Source organism: Bufo gargarizans, chromosome 5 (assembly GCF_014858855.1).
Source record: "Bufo gargarizans isolate SCDJY-AF-19 chromosome 5, ASM1485885v1, whole genome shotgun sequence".
Taxonomy (NCBI): domain Eukaryota; kingdom Metazoa; phylum Chordata; class Amphibia; order Anura; family Bufonidae; genus Bufo; species Bufo gargarizans.
The window spans coordinates 106,451,088-106,471,462 of record NC_058084.1 but is presented as its reverse complement, the minus strand read 5'-3'; the positions used below and the strand labels follow the sequence as shown (position 1 = coordinate 106,471,462).

The 20,375-nt window shown below is 46.8% G+C and overlaps 1 protein-coding gene across 3 annotated transcripts in view; it reads left to right on the top strand.

Moving 5' to 3' along the window:
* MTFR1 (mitochondrial fission regulator 1) overlaps window positions 1-20,375 on the top strand; it is a 49,242-nt gene that overhangs the window by 14,054 nt on the left and 14,813 nt on the right. For all 3 annotated transcript variants that reach the window (XM_044293745.1, XM_044293743.1, XM_044293744.1), the window contains 3 exons: window positions 4,415-4,479; window positions 8,769-8,896; window positions 12,165-12,263. In XM_044293745.1, coding sequence (XP_044149680.1) covers window positions 8,831-8,896; window positions 12,165-12,263 — 165 coding nt within the window. In that variant the 5' untranslated portion in view covers window positions 4,415-4,479; window positions 8,769-8,830. The remainder of the gene's footprint in view (window positions 1-4,414; window positions 4,480-8,768; window positions 8,897-12,164; window positions 12,264-20,375) is intronic.

Sequence of the window (20,375 nt, the reverse complement as noted above, 5' to 3'; positions counted from 1 at the left end):
ATTCCGCATTTTGCGGGATGTGTGAATGGACCCTAAGACTGATAGCCCAGAACCTCTGACAAAGCGTCTACCTACTGATGGCACTGGCACTGTGCTGACGTTGGTTAGTCGGTGGAGGGTCTTTACAGCCTGGGTTCGTAGTGGAAGAAGGCGGTTTCTAGTGCCATGCAGCTAGGGCTGCAGTAAACGATTATTTTAGAAATCTAGTATTCTACCGATTATTTTTACGATTAATAGAGTAATCTAATAAGAAAAAATAAATTAATAGACTGTTTTCCTTTATAAAAACTCATCAGACCCCCTGCCATCAGTCCCCAACACCCTTCGTTCCCCACTTTGCGATCAGCCTAAGTGCATCAGCTCCACTATCCCCCAGTGCCATCAGCTCCGTTCTCCTAAGTGTCATCAGCTTGCCCCCCCCAAGAGCCAGTCTGAGTGATAAACCAGGCGGCAGCGGTCCAGAGTGCCCCAGACAGCAGGAGGTAAGTCATCCAGCCATAGAGCATGACTCGGTGACATATATATTCTGTTCATGAAGGCACTCTCTCTCAGGTTCAGTCACAATCCTCCTGAGATGAGGACTTCACCCCTGAGCACTGATTTATGGGGGGGCTCCCTATAGTAGTTTCCATTCCTATTATTGCTGAGCCTGCAGCTCACACCCCGGTGTTTATTACATACGCCCCCTCCATGCTGACTGTGCCCTTCTCCAGACTCTTCAGCTTCTTGCTAATCGTCCCATTGACTGCAGAGTGTTAGTGCCGCACGCTCGCAATCCCGCCGCCCAGTCGGGATGCTTTTCATAGCCTGTGTCTGGGCTCTGGAAGCCCTGAGCTCAGCAGTAATGAAGCTTGCAAGTGCGCATCGCCTGCAGTCCCCGGCCGCCCGGATCCTCCTTGCCCGCACCATGTCAGCCCAGATCTCATGGCGGCGTCCTCACTCCTACTTTGTTTCTTGCAGTGAGGTGGTGAACATGAAGTGGCCAGTACTTACCTTTCCTGTAGGGGCTCCGCTCCGCAGCTCCTCCATCTTCGTCTCCACGCGCTGCACTGGCATCACAGAGCGTCGGGTCATGTCCTGACAATGTGTCAGGGCTGAAAGTGCAGCGTGGTACGTTCCGGCGGGTGACCACGGAGCGGTAAGTAATAGCAAGCGCTTCACTCCCGCTCCGTGGTCACATGACACAAACAAATCCTCAATGCAAAAAATTTGCATCAAGGATTTTTTGTGTCGAATCACTCTATTCAACCGAGTAATTGTTTCAGCCCTACACGCAGCCTCTGGTACATTTCCATCATTAGGTTTGGCAATCTCGTTTCTTTTTGGCACTGTAGCTATTAGTTTTTTGCAATAATTCTGTTGTCTGTAACATGACCTTTTAATCGTACCATGCAGATTTATATAAACTGCGGCCGACCTTCAGGTGTTCTCTATATCCTGTAAACCGTTGGGGGTTATTCACTAAAGATTCACTCGCCAGTTTTTTTAAAAAACCACGCTGGCAGAAGGTCTGATCTATTTATTACACGACACACACAATAAATTTGTGGCATCTTCTCCTGTTCTTATGCAAGAACAGAAATCTGCTTCAACCAGGAGCAGGAGTTGATTTCTTGTGATCCGCGCCATTTCTATGGTGCGCGTGTTATTGAATGAGTGCAGCCTGCGGCCCGCCTCTTGCTGCCCACTTTTTGGAGAAGTGGTGAGTGTGTGGGAAATGGCTAAAAAAAAAAAGTCACAAATTTTGCATCAAATTTTTCTACTTTTCTGCACCAAAAAACGGTCATAGAACGTTGGTACATGACCTCCATAATTTTAATAATGAAATGTGGTCTGCACTAAGACTACAACTCCCAGCTTGAGAGCCATAGTTTGCAGACCATAAGGCTAGGTCTACACGACGACATTTGTCGCGCGACATTTTGTTGCACCAATGTCGCGCGATTTTTATAATGGCAGTCTATGGTGTTGCACGGCAACATGCGACTACGACGTGACAGTCGCAGAAAAATCCATCTCGAATTGGTGCAACAAAATGTCGCGCGACAAATGTCGTCGTGTAGACCTAGCCTTAAATTGGTAGTCTGGTTTCATGATATTGATGACCTATCCTCAGGATAGGTCATCAATATCAGATTGCTGGTCGCTGCATTCTCTTCAATCTTTAGCTGCAGGGTAATTACAGCTTCCTCTCCTATTCACTTGAATGGGAAGAACAGCTTTAACCCCTTCCCGATATCCGCTGTACATGTATGGTGGACGTCGGGTCTTTAAAGATGGTGCCCACTCTGGAGCATAGGGAGCACCATAACTGCCGGTTGCCTGCTGCATCACACAGTAGACACCGTGGGCTAATGTCTGCGATCGGTGATAAAACAGATTTCGGACATTTAATCTTTTTTTTTTTCCAATTCCACCACTTTTTTCTCTCTCCAGCTTCTCACTACATCATATAGCAGTATTAAATGGTCACATTAGAAAGTATAAGGCCCCTTTCACACGGGCGAGTATTCCGCGAGTTGAAAGCATTGCACCCGCACTGAATCCGGATCCATTCATTTCTATGGGGCTGTGTACTTGAGCGGTGATTTTCACGCATCACTTGTGCGTTACGTGAAAATCGCAGCATTCTCCTCTTTGTGCGTTTTTCACGTAACGCAGGCCCCATAGAAATGAATGGGGTTGCGTGAAAATCGCAAGCAAGTGCAGATGCGGTGCGATTTTCACGCACGGTTGCTAGGTGACAATCGGGACCCGATCATTATTATTTTCCCTTTATAACATGGTTATAAGGGAAAATAATAGCATTCTGAATACATAATGCATAGTACAATAGCGCTGGAGGGGTTAAAAAATAAAATAAAAAATAATTTAACTCACCTTAATCCACTTGCTCGCGCAGCCCAGCTTCTCTTCTGTGCGGTGTACAGGAAAAGGACCTGTGGTGACGTCACTCTGGTCATCACATGGTCCGTCACCATGGTAAAAGATTATGTGACGGACCATGTGATGACCGGAGTGACGTTACCACAGGTCCTTTTCTTGCACACAGCAAAGAAGACAGAAGAGATGCCGGCTGCGCGAGCAAGTAGATGAGGCTACTTTCACACTTGCGTTCAGAGCGGATCCGTCTGAGACGGATCCGCTCATATAATGCAGACGGTGGCTCCGTTCAGTACGGATCCGTCTGCATTATATTGTTAAAATATTTCTAAGTGTGAAAATGGCCTCAGACGGATCCGTCCAGACTTTCAATGTAAAGTCAATGGGGGACGGATCCGTTTGAAGATTGAGCCATAGTGTGTCATCTTCAAACGGATCCGTCCCCATTGACTTACATTGTAAGTCTGGACGGATCCGTTTGCCTCCGCACGGCCAGGCGGACATCCGAACGCTGCAAGCAGCGTTCGGGTGTCCGCCTGCTGAGCGGAGCGGAGGCTGAGCGCTGGCAGACTGATGCATTCTGAGTGGATCCGCGTCCACTCAGAATGCATTAGTGCTGGACGGAAGCGTTCGGGTCCGCTTGTGAGCCCCTTCAAACGGAACTCACAAGCGGACACCCGAACGCTAGTGTGAAAGTAGCCTTAAGGTGAGTTAAATTTTTTATTTTATTTTTTTTAACCCCTCCAGCGCTATTGTACTATGCATTCTGTATTCAGAATGCTATTATTTTCTCGTATAACCATGTTATAAGGGAAAATAATACAATCTACAGAACACCGATCCCAAGCCCGAACTTCTGTGAAGAAGTTCGGGTACCAAACATGCAGATTTTTCTCACGCGCGTGCAAAACGCATTACAATGTTTTGCACTCACGCGGAAAAATCGTGCATGTTCACGCAACGCACCTTCACCTTTTCCCGCAGCGCCAGTGTGAAAGGGGCCTAACTTGTTCCACAAAAAAAGGTTATAGCTCCGGGAAGGTAGGGGGTAGAAAACAGAAAGCAGGTAAATGCTGAAGAAGATGTAACTCTCGTACAAAGACCACAGCCCCTTCAAGTGGGTGATCAGCAAGGGTGCTGGGAGTCAGACCCCTGTCGATCCAAAATTGATGACCTATCCTGAGGATAGGTCATCCGTTTCATGAAACTGGACTACCCCTTTAAATTGCACGCATAGATGCTTTCATGACAGGGGAAATCCTAATGTTTTATTGTGTTTATAACCGAAATATTAGAATGACAACATACTATAGATAATGCTCATATCGGGGCATCCTACTGTCCAACACTTCCTCATGCCCTTGTTGGATTCAAGTTTTGTTCTTTTTTTTTTGTCCCTAAATTTGGTTGAAATTAATATGATCCTGGAAAAAACTATTTTTCTTTTACAATAGTGCAGTAAGGCCTCTCCTGAATGCCATGTAAATCGTAAGCCTCGAGTGATGGGATGATTTCACATTCTGTGTTCTAGGGACTGTGCCACCACTGGAAATGTCCTGCTGAGACTGTGCCCGGAGTGCGTCCAGTCTGGTTAAGGTACCCTCAGATTTTCTATATATTACTTTTTTTTAATTGCTGATCAGAAACGCTGGTGTAAGTAACCTGGAGTAACATGTCATCCTTGTCTATTGTTGGAAAAAAGGTCATGGAGACCTTGGCCGCCGCTTTTGAAATCACTGTCTACACGAATATCTGCAGAACGATGTGAACATTGGTTTAAATCCACACCAGCTGTCAATGAAAACACCGCACTTCTCCGAAATCAGAATCTCTCAGCAGTGCAGTCTTGGGCTTCATGCACACCACCGTGTTTTCGGTCTACATCTGATCTGCTTCGACCCTTTCATTTCTACGGGGCCGCAAAAGATACGGAAAGCACGACGTGTTGTCCGCCTCCTTATATCTGTTCTGTGGCTCCACAAATTTCTACAATAGTGTGGAACAGGAAAGTGCGGGGAGCACACGTCTGGCATCCATGTTTTGTGGACCACAAAACTAGCACGGTTGTGTGCATGGGGGCTTAGGCTGGGTTCACACCAGTTAGCGCACACTGTCACTGTGGCCACTTGCATGGTCAGTATCTGGTCAGTATTTTGCACCAGTATTTGTAAGCCAAAACCAGAAGAAAGTATAATGGGAAGATTTGCACATCTTCCATGTTTTGAACCCAAGTCTGACTTTGGCCTTCAAAAACAGATGCAAAATAGTGAAAGTGAGTTAAAGCGGACCTTTCATGGGTCCCGACTTTATAAACTAAGTATCCGGGTATGTAGGGCATACAGCGGGGATCTAATAGGGCTTACTATTTTTATTCTGGACGCTGCTCCGTTCACCCGCTGTGGCCCCTGTTGTATTCTCCTGCCTGGTATGCTGATGTTCGCATCGGTACAGGGAGGAGGAGACTGCCCTGTTTCTCAATGGTTGTCACCTTCTCCCTGGCTGTGACGCTCTTTATTTTAAAAAAAGGTTTCACAAAAACGTATTGAAAAGGATAGATTACCTCAAAATTGACATTTGTGTAAATTTTTTTTATTGTATGTCTAAACGTATCTGCTTGACATGCAGCAAAAACGGCTTCTAAGGCTGGGTTCATATAATGTTTTTGTCTTACGTTTAATGTATATAAAAAAAACGTATATGTTAAATGGATGTCTCACACGGATGTCATATTGTGGCATCCGTCACCATAGTCTCATTAAAAAAATGGGCAACCGCTGTGTTCATTCCACATCATGGATGCAGACCCATTCACTTGGAGATATGGAACGGAAGCACTACAGAGTTTTTCCGTGGGGTTCTGATCTGTGCTTCTGTTCCGCCAAAAAATAGAACTTGTTCTATCTTTTTGCGGAACGGACGGATCACGGACCCATTCAAGTTCAATGGGTCTGGATCCATCCCGGAACTGATGATTGCTTCAAGAAAGGCTTAGACGATTTCTTAGAATAAGGGCTTGTTCACACGACCATTGCCCCTCCATGCATGTGCTGTGGTCTGCAATGCACGGGCACCGGCCGTGGGGCTGCTGCATGCAGATCGCGGCCCCATTCACTTGAATGGGGTCCGCGATCCGTCTGTTCCGCAAAAAGATAGAGCAAGGGTTCTATCTTTTTTGTGGTGCGGGGGCACGGAATGGAACCCATCCGGGTTCACATCCGTGATGCAGAATGTACACGGCGGTGTCCCGTGTATTGCGGACCCGCCATATGTGGGCCGCAATACGGCAACGGAGGGGCAACTGTCGTGTGAACAAGCCCTAAGGGCTTATGCGCACACAGGTTTTTTTTTTTTTTTTTGCTGACTATATGCGGAACCATTCACTTCAATGGGTCCACACAAAAAAAAAAGTAACTCCGTGTGCATTCCGTTTCTGTATGTCCGTATTTCTGTTCCGCAAAAAAATAGAACATGTCCTATTATTGTCCGCATTACGGACAAGGATAGTACAATTCTATGAAGGGCCAGCTGATTACGGAATGCACATGGATGTCATCTGTATTTTTTGCGGACTGCAAAATACATACGGTCGTGTGCTTGAGCCCTAACAGTAATACTTAGGCCTCTTTCACACGAGCGTGATGGATTAGGTCCAGATGCGTTCATTAAAACTCGCACCATTTTGCAAGCAGAGTTCAGTCCGTTCTGTCTGCAATTGTGTTCAGTTGTTCAGATTTTTCTGCGCAGGTGCAATCCATTTTGATGCGTTTTTCACACGGGTGAAAAAAAACTGAAGGTTTACAAACAACATCTCCTAGCAATCAACAGTGAAAAACGCATCGCATCCAGGTTACATCCAGATCACAATGCGTTTTTCACTGAAGCCCCATTCTTTTCTATGGAGCCGGAGCTGCGTGAAAAACTCAGAATATAGATGGTGCCATATTCAACAATAACCTTTTATCAAAATTAATAATACACAAACACTTCAAATAGATGAAAAGGCCGCGGTCTTTATTAAATTATTGGGGGTTACATAACTCAACCATTTAAACCAATATAAAACCAAATTAATAATATTCAAGTCCATTTACTGAATTAATTTAAATCCACCCAGAATTCTGAGTGACTAACCCCCCCTCAAAAGAAACAAAGACCGTGACAAAAAATTCAGGGAGGGCGGGCGGGACAAGCCTCTTCTCTGTTCATGACACGGCGACTGAACTCCTCAGGTACGATACCTTCTTAAATAGGTAGATTTCCCGCCGAACCGCTCCGCCAACCAATCCAGGACCTAGATAAAAATAGAACAGGGCCCAGCAACCGGACAGCAACCGACTTAACCAATAACAATCACTGGCCTTTCAGCCCAACTGACCAATCCTGAAGCTGCCCGGTATCCAGCTGGCTTACCTCACCTGGGGAAGATAAAAAAACACAAGGGAACAGAACAGGGGAAAAGGGCAGAAAACCCAAAGCCCCTAGCAACCTATGTTTCAATGGCACCATGAGGTGCAGAGCCTATTCAGGCTAAGCCCCTATCAAGGTGCTGCGATTCTCACGCAACACAGAACTGATGCGTGAATAAAAACTCTCATGTACACAGACCCATTGAAATGACTGGGTCGGGATTCATTGCGGGTGCTATGCGTTCACGTCACGCATTGCAGCCGCGTGGAAAACTCTCTTGTATGAAAGGGGCCTTATGGAAGTGTATAAAAATCTTGTTCTGAATCCACTTGGGATCAGAAAAGAAATGTTTCCCTTTGGAGGCATATAGGCTCTTGCCTTATTTGGTGGGGGAAGGGGGGGTCTTTTGGATTAATAGTTTTTTAAAGTTTGCCCACACCCCTTTCATCCACCCAAATCGCAGCTGTCTCTGATGAACATGTCTTTCCTCAGCCGTAGTAACTCTAGAAGGGGTTAAGCACACGACAGTGTGTGTTTCGGATACATGGCCCACGTCTCTTACTGACTGACACATCGTAGTAATTTACTATGCAGTGAGTTCCCATCTGACTGTGGGTCCACTGTACTGTGCCCACATGAAGATGCGGGTACAGTGCAATAGATTTCCTCACCTGATCAGGTGCAGGAAATCTATCATAAATCACTCTGATGCAGTGGGTTTGAGTTAGAGGAGCCATTGTCAGTCTGGGAGATGTGGCCGACACGCGGTCCGTGTTTCCCAGACTACACGCGGCTATGTGTATGAGCCCTAAGTGTAGTGTCAGCTTGAAAGGGATATAGTAGGCAAATGCCATAGGCTAAAATGTATGCCATTAAGCATGAACGTCTTCTCGCATGTCTGTGTTTTGGTCAGTGATGTCTATCCAAAACCAGTTGCAGGTCAGAAACACAGAACAGGTGCAGATCTTTCCATTATACACTGATGAAAATCACTGACCAAACACTGACTAAATGACTGATGTATGTAAGAGGCCTTAAGGTGGATTTGGACGGGCAGATTGGCGGATCCTGCGAACACTCGTTCACACAATCTGCCTGTGTAAAGGTGCTGCCGATCACCCGATGACTGACCCAATTATCGTCTCTGGGCAGAAGATTGTGCGGTCTAAACAGTGGTCCCTTGTCCTCGCACTGCGGAGGTGCAGCGCTTCACCTCCACTTTACGAGCAGCCTACTATCGCTTCCTTCCCGACAATCTGCTGCTTGCGTAAATCCACCTTTAATCTGGTGTTAATCCAGTAAACCTGTTAACCCATTACTTACCTCCTGTACACATTACACAATAAATGAACTTTATGAGCAGATCCTAAAGATAGTAAGATTGGTGATTTGTAAGGAGAGTCTTCCGGCAGCGTTTCCTCTGGGCGCTACAGTCGGCGTTGCTCTCCTCACAGGGCGGTTTACATTTGTCTTTCCAGCTTGACTATGGAACAGCAGCTGTTTATGCAGTGCTCTCCGCGGGACCCTTTAGTGCTGTCCGATGCTGCACTGGCTTTTACGTCTGGTTAGGATGGTTCTGCAGCAAGTAACCCGCAACATGGAATCGGTAAGTCCTGAGCGCAAAAATTCAGGCTCACTAAACAAGTCAAAGTTCTCCAGAACGCCATCACCGCTAATATGTAATTTACTGCATTCATAGATTGCCAGCAATGTGCTTTTCTCGGCCTGTGGGAGGACCAGCAATGTGCTTTTCTCGGCCTGTGGGAGGACCAGCAATGTGCTTTTCTCGGCCTGTGGGAGGACCAGCAATGTGCTTTTCTCGGCCTGTGGGAGGACCAGCTGCTTTTCTCGGCCTGTGGGGGGGACCAGCTGCTTTTCTCGGCCTGTGGGGGGGACCAGCTGCTTTTCTCGGCCTGTGGGGGGGACCAGCTGCTTTTCTCGGCCTGTGGGGGGGACCAGCTGCTTTTCTCGGCCTGTGGGGGGGACCAGCTGCTTTTCTCGGCCTGTGGGGGGGACCAGCTGCTTTTCTCGGCCTGTGGGGGGGACCAGCTGCTTTTCTCGGCCTGTGGGGGGGGACCAGCTGCTTTTCTCGGCCTGTGGGGGGGACCAGCTGCTTTTCTCGGCCTGTGGGGGGGACCAGCTGCTTTTCTCGGCCTGTGGGGGGGACCAGCTGCTTTTCTCGGCCTGTGGGGGGGACCAGCTGCTTTTCTCGGCCTGTGGGGGGGACCAGCTGCTTTTCTCGGCCTGTGGGGGGGGACCAGCTGCTTTTCTCGGCCTGTGGGGGGGGACCAGCTGCTTTTCTCGGCCTGTGGGGGGGGACCAGCTGCTTTTCTCGGCCTGTGGGGGGGGACCAGCTGCTCTTCTCGGCCTGTGGGGGGGGACCAGCTGCTTTTCTCGGCCTGTGGGGGGGGACCAGCTGCTTTTCTCGGCCTGTGGGGGGGACCAGCTGCTTTTCTCGGCCTGTGGGGGGGACCAGCTGCTTTTCTCGGCCTGTGGGGGGGACCAGCTGCTCTTCTCGGCCTGTGGGGGGGGACCAGCTGCTTTTCTCGGCCTGTGGGGGGGACCAGCTGCTTTCTCGGCCTGTGGGGGGGACCAGCTGCTTTCCGGCCTGTGGGGGGACCAGCTGCTTTCTCGGCCTTGGGGGGGACCAACGCCTGCTTTTCTCGGCCTGTGGGGGGGGACCAGCTGCTTTCTCGGCCTGTGGGGGGGACCAGCTGCTTTCTCGGCCTGTGGGGGGGACCAGCTGCTTTTCTCGGCCTGTGGGGGGGACCAGCTGCTTTCTCGGCCTGTGGGGGGGACCAGCTGCTTTTCTCGGCCTTGGGGGGGACACAGCTGCTTTTCTCGGCCTGTGGGGGGGACCAGCTGCTTTTCTCGGCCTGTGGGGGGGGACCAGCTGCTTTTCTCGGCCTGTGGGGGGGACCAGCTGCTTTTTCTCGGCCTGTGGGGGGGACCAGCTGCTTTTCTCGGCCTGTGGGGGGACCAGCTGTTTTTCTCGGCCTGTGGGGGTACCTTAAACTTCTGATACAATGGGCTTTACTATTATATTGGGGTGCACAACACCTACAAATCGTGCAGCAACCAGAAAAGTCAGTATAAAAATACAATTTTCATTAAGGTTATATTGATAAAGTCAAAGAGGGAAATAATATCCACTGAGAAAAGCAGGAACTGCGATAAGCATCAAGATGTGCATTAGTCAATGAGGGCCCCTAAAGAAGCCATTGGTGAAACGCGTTGGAAGGCTTGGTCTGCAGTCAATATTATCAGCATTCATAATGTAAGGGTACTTTCACACTAGCGTTTTTGTTTTCCGATATTGAGTTCCGTCACAGGGACTCAATACCGGAAAAAAAACTGATCAGTTTTATCCTAATGCATTCTGAATGGAGAGCATTCCGTTCAGGATGCATCAGGTCAGTCCCTCTTACGTTTTCTGGCCGGAGAAAATACCGCAGCATGCTGCAGTCTTCTCTCCGGCCACAAATTCTGAACACTTGCCCGAATCTGGCAATAATTTCCATTGAAATGCATTAATGCCATTTCCGACCCCAAGTGTTCCGGCAAAACAGATCCAGACCAAGCGCAGACCTTTAAAGATGAGAAGAAGAAAAAATACCGGATTCGTTTTTCTGACAACTGGAAAGACGGGTTTGGTATTGCAATGCATTTGTGAGACGGATCCGTCTCACAAATGCATCCGTTTGTGTCTGGATTTTCAGATCCGGCAGGAAGTTCCAGTAGCGGAACTGCCTGCCGGGTCCTCTGCCTCAAGTGCGAAAGTAGTCTTACTTGCTAATTATGGTCGCAGTGATTTGATCCTGTTGGTACTTATTTTCCTTACGATAATCTTTTTGCTGATATTCTGCTGACCATTCTATAGAAATTGCAAGCTCTTTGGCTCAACTGAGTTTTAATTTAATGTTACCTTGGCACTTTTTGATACTATAATGTAGTTATTTTTTAGTATATAATTGACTGTTGCAAAGTTCCTGACATTCTCAGTGGATATTATTTCCCCCTTTTCATCTTTTTTTTTTTTTTTTTATTTTTTTTATTATTAACCTTAATAGAAAATTGTATATTTATATTTACTTTTTTTTTCCGTTGGTGCATCATTTTGTAGGTGTTGTGTGTGTGTATAACCTTGTAAAAGCTGGATTGTAAGATGAACCAGGCCTCTTTAATACTACTATGTCTACTTTTGGGCAGCAAAAATTAAGAAATGAGATTTAGGGTCTATTCACATGCCACAGATTTGTTGCAGAACGTCCTTCCCAGTCATTTGATTGGGGCTGGAAGAGAGCCATGTACTTGAGACCAAAACTGCGCCATTCAGATACATAGAACTAATTTTCAATGGCAGAAATTTTAGGCCAATCTGCTGTGTGGGAATATACCATTATTATTTTTAAGGCTTACTTAAAACGGTTATCCCATGATTAGTATAAAAAAATTTAAATCGGACCTAAACCAGCCCTGCTCTGCTAGATCTGTTTCAAGCCGGCAGCCCAGGGGGTGTGTCCTTTGTGCTGCAGCCAGTGGCAGTTGAAAGATGGAATTGAGCATGTGTGTCCACTGTCCACCTCTTTGAGGTGGTCAGAAATTAGCAGGTAGCGCTATACCGATAGATTTCAGTGAATAACTCCGTGGCTATTCTAACATTTTAATTACATGCAATTACAAAAGTATTCAGGTCCAGGGGCTGGTTTGAAAACTGTAAAATATTTTTTTGTGGGACAGCCCCTTTAAGACAGCTGAGCCAAATATGCATCTAATGATCCGATCTTGAAGCAGCATAGATATAGATGTATTTAGACCCTAACTCTATACAGTTATTTTGCACTTTTTTTTTATGTGTATTCATTTTATTTCAGGCACTTTGGTCTGGAAAATCATATGGATCATCTCGGAGTATAGTCCGAAAAATTGGATCCAATCTCTCCATCATACAGTCACCGAGAGTTCACTTCCAGGTATGAGGCCTTTCCGTTCCTCCTTGCTTGAATGCTGCTCGGTGTAATCTAGGTTATTCTAATACCGGTATATGCGGATCAGTCAGCGATCACAGTTTTTTTTCTATAGCTGCTTCTCCTTCCCTGCACACGGACATGATCATGGATGAGCTTTTCAGTAATTTTCAGCCAGGTGAGAGTACTTTCGCACCAGCGTTATTCTTTTCCGGTATTGAAATCCGGTAAAGGGTCTCAATACCGGAAAAATATGCATCAGTTTTGTCCTAATGCATTCTGAATGGAAAGCAATCAGTTCAGTATACATTAGGATGTCTTCCGTTCTGTCCCTTGTACGGTTTTTGACCTGACAAAATACCATAGCATGCTGCAGTATTTTTTCCGGCCAAAATCCTGGAAAAATACCGCACTTGCCGGATCCGGCAGGCAGTTGAGTTGCCGGAACTGCCTGCTAGATTCAAACAACGCTAGTGTGAAAGTACCTTGAAAGGGTTGTATTGGTTTCAGCAAATAAAACTGATACATTGGATAATGAAAAGGTGTTCTCTTCTCATTCTTTATCAGTTCCTCATGGCTTTCAAGATCTCCGCTTGCAGTCATTTAAGAGGAACCTTCATTGTTTAATTACAGTTGGTTAAAATCGGCCCTGGTTTTCGTTACCAAGCCCAAGTTAGAGGGCGATAGAAGTAGGGATTTGGCAGTCGGCGCAATGCTTTAGCACACCTGTGGAGCTGTGAGGGTGGGGTCTATCAGCAGGTACCATGGAGTTAAAAGGGTTCTCCAGGCTTTTTAGGAAATCCAGCCTTTCTTCTGTCCCGTAGAAGGAAGATGGTTTAATTAGTACTTAACCCTCCGTCATGCTGCACCCCACACAGGCTGCGGGTCCGTCTGGATGTGTGCCCTTCTCTTCCTGTTCTGCTTCATTTACTATTATGGAGACACATCTGATCGAGACTCGAGGAGAAGGTGCCTGCAGCCTGTGTGAGCGCAGCAGTGATGGCGGTGTGACAGGGGTGAGTACTAAGTAAACAGTTTTTCTCCCCCTGGACAGTAAAAAGGCGGATTTCCTAAAAAGCCTGGAGAACCCCCATTAAAAGGGCTTCTGTCACCCCACAACAGTCATTTTTTTTTTTTTTGGGCTAGTTACATTCATTATAGCGCAATATATGAGAATATAATGTTGTCACTTACTTTCATGCGGCCGTTTCTTGAGAAAACAAAGTTTTATAATATGCAAATCCGTCTACTTGCTGGTAGCCGCCGCAGAAAACCGCCCCCTTGTCGTGTTGATTGACAGGGCCAGCCGTGATCTCCTCCTCCGGCCGGCCCTGTCAGTATTTCAAAAATCGCGCGCCTCTGTTCATTCGGCGCAGGCGCTCTGAGATGAGGAGGCTCGCCCTACTTGCTGGTAGAGACCGGATTTGCATACTATAAAACTTCATTTTCTCAAGAAACGGACTCATGAAAGTAAGTGACAACATTATATTCTCATATATCGCGCTATAATGAATGTAACTAGCCCAAAAAAAAAAAAAAATGACTGTTGTGGGGTGACAGAAGCCCTTTAAGCCCCAGTTGCCAGCAGGAGCACTCCAAGGCATTGGCTGTTCTGGGAACCATAGGTCACAGCCAGGTCATTTGTGTGTTGCTGGTGACTGCGGCAGGTGTCTGGGTGGAAGGGTTTCGCTCACCGGTACCACCTTCATCGGGTGAACCCAACCCGTCACCCAGCTGTTGTAACACCTGAGAGGCTGCATCCAGGAAGGCAGAAGGGATCGTCTGTGGACCACCACCAAGATGACGGCCCTGTTTAAGGAAGTGCTGCCTTGCACAGTTGTCTTTATGATCAGGCAGATTGCTTTATCGCCATGCCTGAGAAGAAAGTATACGGGGATGGGGGAGGAATCTTAGACTACTAGACCCCCCTTATTTAACCACTTCAGCCCCGCTAGCTGAAACCCCCTTCATGACCAGAGCACTTTTTACACTTCGGCACTACACTACTTTCACCGTTTATCGCTCGGTCATGCAACTTACCACCCAAATGAATTTTACCTCCTTTTCTTCTCACTAATATAGCTTTCATTTGGTGGTATTTTATTGCTGCTGACATTTTTACTTTTTTTGTTATTAATCGAAATGTAAACGATTTTTTTGCAAATAAATGACATTTTTCACTTTCAGCTGTAAAATTTAGCAAAAAAAACGACATCCATATATAAATTTTTCGCTAAATTTATAGTTCTACATGTCTTTGATAAAAAAAAAGTGTTTGGGCAAAAAAAAAATAATGGTTTGGGTAAAAGTTATAGCGTTTACAAACTATGGTACAAAAATGTGAATTTCCGCTTTTTGAAGCAGCTCTGACTTTCTGAGCACCTGTCATGTTTCCTGAGGTTCTACAATGCCCAAACAGTAGAAAAACCCCACAAATGACCCCATTTCGGAAAGTAGACACCCTAAGGTATTCGCTGATGGGCATAGTGAGTTCATAGAACTTTTTATTTTTTGTCACAAGTTAGCGGAAAATGATGATGATTTTTTTCTTACAAAGTCTCATATTCCACTAACTTGCGACAAAAAATTAAAAATTCTAGGAACTCGCCATGCCCCTCACGGAATACCTTGGGATGTCTTCTTTCCGAAATGGGGTCACATGTGGGGTATTTATACTGCCCTGGCTTTTTAGGGGCCCTAAAGCGTGAGAAGAAGTCTGGAATATAAATGTCTAAAAATGTTTACGCATTTGGATTCCGTGAGGGGTATTGTGAGTTCATGTGAGATTTTATTTTTTTACACAAGTTAGTGGAATATGAGACTTAGTAAGAAAAAACAAAAACAAACAAAAAATTTCCGCTAACTTGGGCCAAAAAAATGTCTGAATGGAGCCTTACAGGGGGGGTGGGGGGTGATCAATGACAGGGGGGTGATCACCCATATAGACTCCCTGATCACCCCCCTGTCATTGATCACCCCCCTGGTAAGGCTCCATTCAGACGTCCGTATGATTTTTACGGATCCATGGATACATGGATCGGATCCGCAAAACACATGCGGACGTCTGAATGGAGCCTTACAGGGGGGTTATCAATGACAGGGGGTGATCAGGGAGTGTATATGCGTGATCACCCGCCTGTCATTGATCACCCCCCTGTAAGGCTCCATTCAGACGTCTGCATGTGTTTTGCGGATCCGATCCATGGATCCGTAAAAATCATGCGGACGTCTGAATGGAGCCTTACAGGGGGGTGATCAATGACAGGGGGTGATCAGGGAGTGTATATGGGTGATCACCCCCCTGTAAGGCTCCATTCAGACATCCGCATGTGTTTTGCGGATCCTATCCATGTATCCGTGGATCCGTAAAAATCATACGGACGTCTGAACGGAGCCTGACAGGGGGGTGATCAATGACAGGGGGGTGATCAATGACAGGGGGGTGATCAATGACAGGGGGGTGATCAGGTAGTTTATATGGGGTGATCAGGGGTTCATAAAGGGTTAATAAGTGACGGGGGGGGGGGGGGTGTAGTGTTTGGTGCGACTTTACTGACCTACCTGTGTCCTCTGGTGGTCGATCCTAACAAAAGGGACCACCAGAGGACCAGGTAGCAGGTATATTAGACGCTGTTATCAAAACAGCGTCTAATATACCTGTTAGGGGTTAAAAAAATCTGATCTCCAGCCTGCCAGCGAGCGATCGCCGCTGGCAGGCTGGAGATCCACTCGCTTACCTTCCGTTCCTGTGAGCGCGCGCGCCTGTGTGCGCGCGTTCACAGGAAATCCCGGCCCTCGCGAGATGACGCGTATATGCGTCGTCGTGCGCAGGGCTGCCGCCTCCGGACCACACATCTGCGTTAGGCGGTCCGGAGGCGGTTAAAGGCGTTGTTTGGGCTACAGAATTTGATAACCAATCCTCAGGATAGGTCATCCGTTATCAGATTGGTGGGGGTCCAGAGCTGGAAGCAGACAGCTCCGTACACTGTCATGGGGGGGCTTTAGCTCGGTTATACTCCGGTGTCAGAATCCGTACAGTGTATGGAGCCTTCTACTTACACACAGTACACTGTATAGTTTGCCCAGATTTTCACTGACAGCAAGCAGAGATCTTAAAAGCCGAGAAACTGATGCTGAAAGAATATTGTGAAATGGTATCACTTATTTTCTGAAACGGAAATTCCCATTTAAATTGTGACACCTCTTGGGATCGTCACTCCCCCTACAGACAAATCGTAGGTAGCCACATAGACGTATAAAGAGCTGTCTCGGTTTATGTGACGATTCCTCTAGTGATGATGGAGTTTGTATGGGTTGGGCTGATCATACCCAGCCAGGCTTCTCTCTCATGGTTTCCTTCTGCCCTAATGTGGGTCATGATGGGCTCTTCTGAATGAGAGTCTATCAAAGCATTGGCTTGTGAGAAATTGCACCAGAACTGCCCTGTGCCTATAGGTAAATGCTACCATGCAAAGCCCTCTATAAAATACAGGATCGCCAGTGCCTTCTTAGACAGCTGATCGGCTGGGGGTCCCAGGTGTCGGATGCCCGCCGATCATAAACGATGACTTATCGAGAGGATAGGTCGTCAGTATTTAAGTCTCGGAAAACCTTTTTAAGTAATTGGCTTCTCAAAGAATTTTAGGGATGCCACTAGGTAGGTGACAGAAGAATTCAGTGCAGATTACTCGGGAGACTGTGGAAAGAACGTGGGAGCGATGCAAATTCTTGGTCTGTAGGGTACAGACAATTACGTCTTTGTTCTACTTAGAAATGACGAGTATAAGACAGCGAGCGTATTGTACAGACCAAAAACAAGCATCCCTAATCCTGCCAAAGAGGCACCTGTAAGGCCTGATTCACACATACGTGGACTTTCACGGACACCCGTCCTGCTGAGTGCACGAGCGCACAGCGTCATTGTTTGCTATGACGCCGTGCACTTCATGCCGCCACTATACGAGTGTATTACTGTACAGCGGCACGAAACGCACGGCGTCATAGCAACCAATGATGGCAGGCCGGGTTTTAACGAACCGTGGTCCGTGAAAATCCACGTATGTGTGAATGAGGCCTAACGGTGCACTCATGTGTGATGGCTGTTTAGAGCACTATTACAGTCTGTGGGGCTATTCACATGGCCTTTTTTTTTTTTTTTTTTTTAATGGCTAGTAAATAGCAAATGTCGAAAAATAGGACGTCCTTTTTTTGGCCTTTTTGATGTCCATAAGGGTCTCACTGAAATCAATAAGCTTGTTTTTAATGTTTATATAGAAGAGCACCCATCCAATGGCCGCTAACAACAGGTGCATGAGCGGCAGGGAAGATGGGGTCAAAGAAACTCTCCACAGGCGCTCCCGGGAACACTCGCTGCTCGTTGGAGCCAGCGTTATGATGTCACATGATCAAGCTGGGAGCGTCAGCTCCTCTGGCCTCCAGTGCGGAGCAAGTGTTCCCTGGAGGGCCTTTGGTGAGGTGTGCCTTTAATTTGTTGGCACAATTGTTGGTAGGGGTGTGTTATATGGGGGCTATATGTATTATAAATACTAGGGCCACTATGGGGGTTATTAGAAGTCCAGGGGACACTACAGAGGGGCATTAATATATACTTAGGGCGCTGGGGCTAAAAAAAAAAAAAGCCAATAAAATTCACCTGCTTATAATGGCTGTTAAAAACGGAGGCAAAACTGACAATAAAAACTGATGGACGGACAGAAAGTAGACGCATATAGGCCTTGAGAAACTTCTTAGTTTATCTCTTTTTAACGGCCGTGTGAATGTTTCCTAAGGTGTTAAGTACATGGCGGAGCAGTCGCGTATATGTTTTTCCTTATTTATGTAAGATGTTTGTATGCGTGGAGATAGAACTGTGTTTTGTGGATTGTCGATTGCTACTTCTATATATATATGTATATATTGCACCAAACACTCTTCACCTGCTGTATCTCTCTTCACCTGCTTCGTCTGTTCTCCGAAGGAGCGAGCGGCTGAACCAACGTAGGTCAGTGCTCATGGAGTGCTGCATGTTTCCCAGTCTCTGGCCATTCTCATGCATGTGTGTTGTGTGGTCTATAATATTTTTTTCTTTTGTTTTCTTTTGACACAGTCTGTCAGCAGGATCAACCCTGTTAAACTAGACCTAATGCCTGTTGGGACTGATCCTGCTGACTAAAAGCATACCGTTATGGTGGTGATCCGTAACGGCAGTGCTTCAGTCACCGAGGGGCGGACACTAGCCCATCAGAGCACCTTGGCTCCTCCACATTCAAGTTCCATCAACTCCCCCTCCACTGACAGGACCTGACATCATCAGACTCTTCTAACCTGGCTCTGTATTCTGATGATTCTTCCATACATTTAGTCGTCAGCACATGCGCAGTAATCATCTGTTCAGCAATGCACGATCAATATGACGTCTGTAAATTCTAACCTGAAAAAGAGCTCTCAGAAATGCTCTCCCCCCCCCCCAGCCTGCAGCCACACAGCCCAAGCAGTACTCATGCAAAACAGTGGTCCCCATTTACTAATGTGTCTGCGTAAAAACAAAGAGGGGCATTTATTAAAGAGCGTAAAAAAAAATTGCACATTATTGCACACATCATATCTGCTCTATAATTTGTGACTTCTCTGACTGCCCCTCCCGCTGGAAAAGAAGTAATGTGAAGTGTCTATTCCTGCACCAGATTTTAAGATTACGAAGATTTTTTTTCTTTAAAATTAGAACCGCCCAGATCACACGAGCTGTTTCTGGTGACATCAGTGGATATACTGTGTGTGTAGACGGCAGACGTCTTGATTCTGCGTTATTTTGCACTGCTTCTTTGTACTACTTGAGGTATTACACTAATCTGACATGAGTACTGGGGACTTGCGCGTGGTGATCGTTTATTGCATGCCTTAGGCCTATTTCACGCTGCCGGCAGGCTTTTCCGGTCAAAATCCGGCATTTTATGCCAGATCTCCGAAGGACCCCATTATACAGTGAGCAAAAAATATAAACCCAACACTTTCGGTTTTGCTCCCATTTTGCATGAGCTGAACTCAAAGATCTGAAACATTTTCTACATACACAAAAGACCGATTACTCTCAAATATTATTCACAAATCTGTCTAAATCTGTTAGTGAGCACTTCTCCTTTGCCAAGATAATCCATCCCTTCTAACAGGTGTGGCATATCAATGTGCTGATTAGACAGCATGAATATTGCACAGGTGTGCCTTAGACTGCCCACAATAAAAGGCCACTCTGAAATGTGCAGTTTGATCACACAGCACAATGCCACAGATGTCGCAACATTTGAGGGTGCGTGCAATTGGCATGCTGACTGCAGGAATGTCTACCAGAGCTGTTGCCCGTGTAATGAATGTTCATTTCTCTACCATAAGCAGTCTCCAAAGGCGTTTCAGAGAATTTGTCAGTACATCCAACCGGCCTCACAACCGCAGACCACGTGTAACCACACCAGCCCAGGACCTCCACATCCAGCATGTTCACCTCCATGATCGTCTGAGACCAGCCACCCAGACAGCTGCAGCAACAATCGGTTTGCATAACCAAAGAATTTCTGCACAAACTGTCAGAAACCGTCTCGGGGAAGCTCATCTGCATGCTCGTCGTCCTCATCGGGGTCTGGACCTGACTGCAGTTCATCGTCGTAACCGACTTGAGTGGGCAAATGCTCACATTCGATGGCGTCTGGCACGTCGGAGAGGCGTTCTGTTCACGGATGAGTCCCGGTTTTCACTGTTCAGGGTAGATGGCAGACAGCGTGTGTGGGTGAGCGGTTTGCTGACGTCAATGTGGCCCATGGTGGCGGTGGGGTTATGGTATAGGCAGGCGTATGTTATGGACAACAAACACAGGTGCATTTTATTGATGGCATTTTGAATGCACAGAGATACCGTGACGAGATCCTGAGGCCCATTGTTGTGCCATTCATCCACTGCCATCACCTAATGTTGCAGCGCGATAATGCACGGCCCCATATTGCAAGGATTTGTGCACAATTCCTGAAAACATCCCGCTTCTTGCATGGCATGGGATGCTCTGGATCGGCGTATACGACAGCGTGTTCCAGTTCCTGCCAATATTCTGCAACTTCGCACAGCTATTGAAGA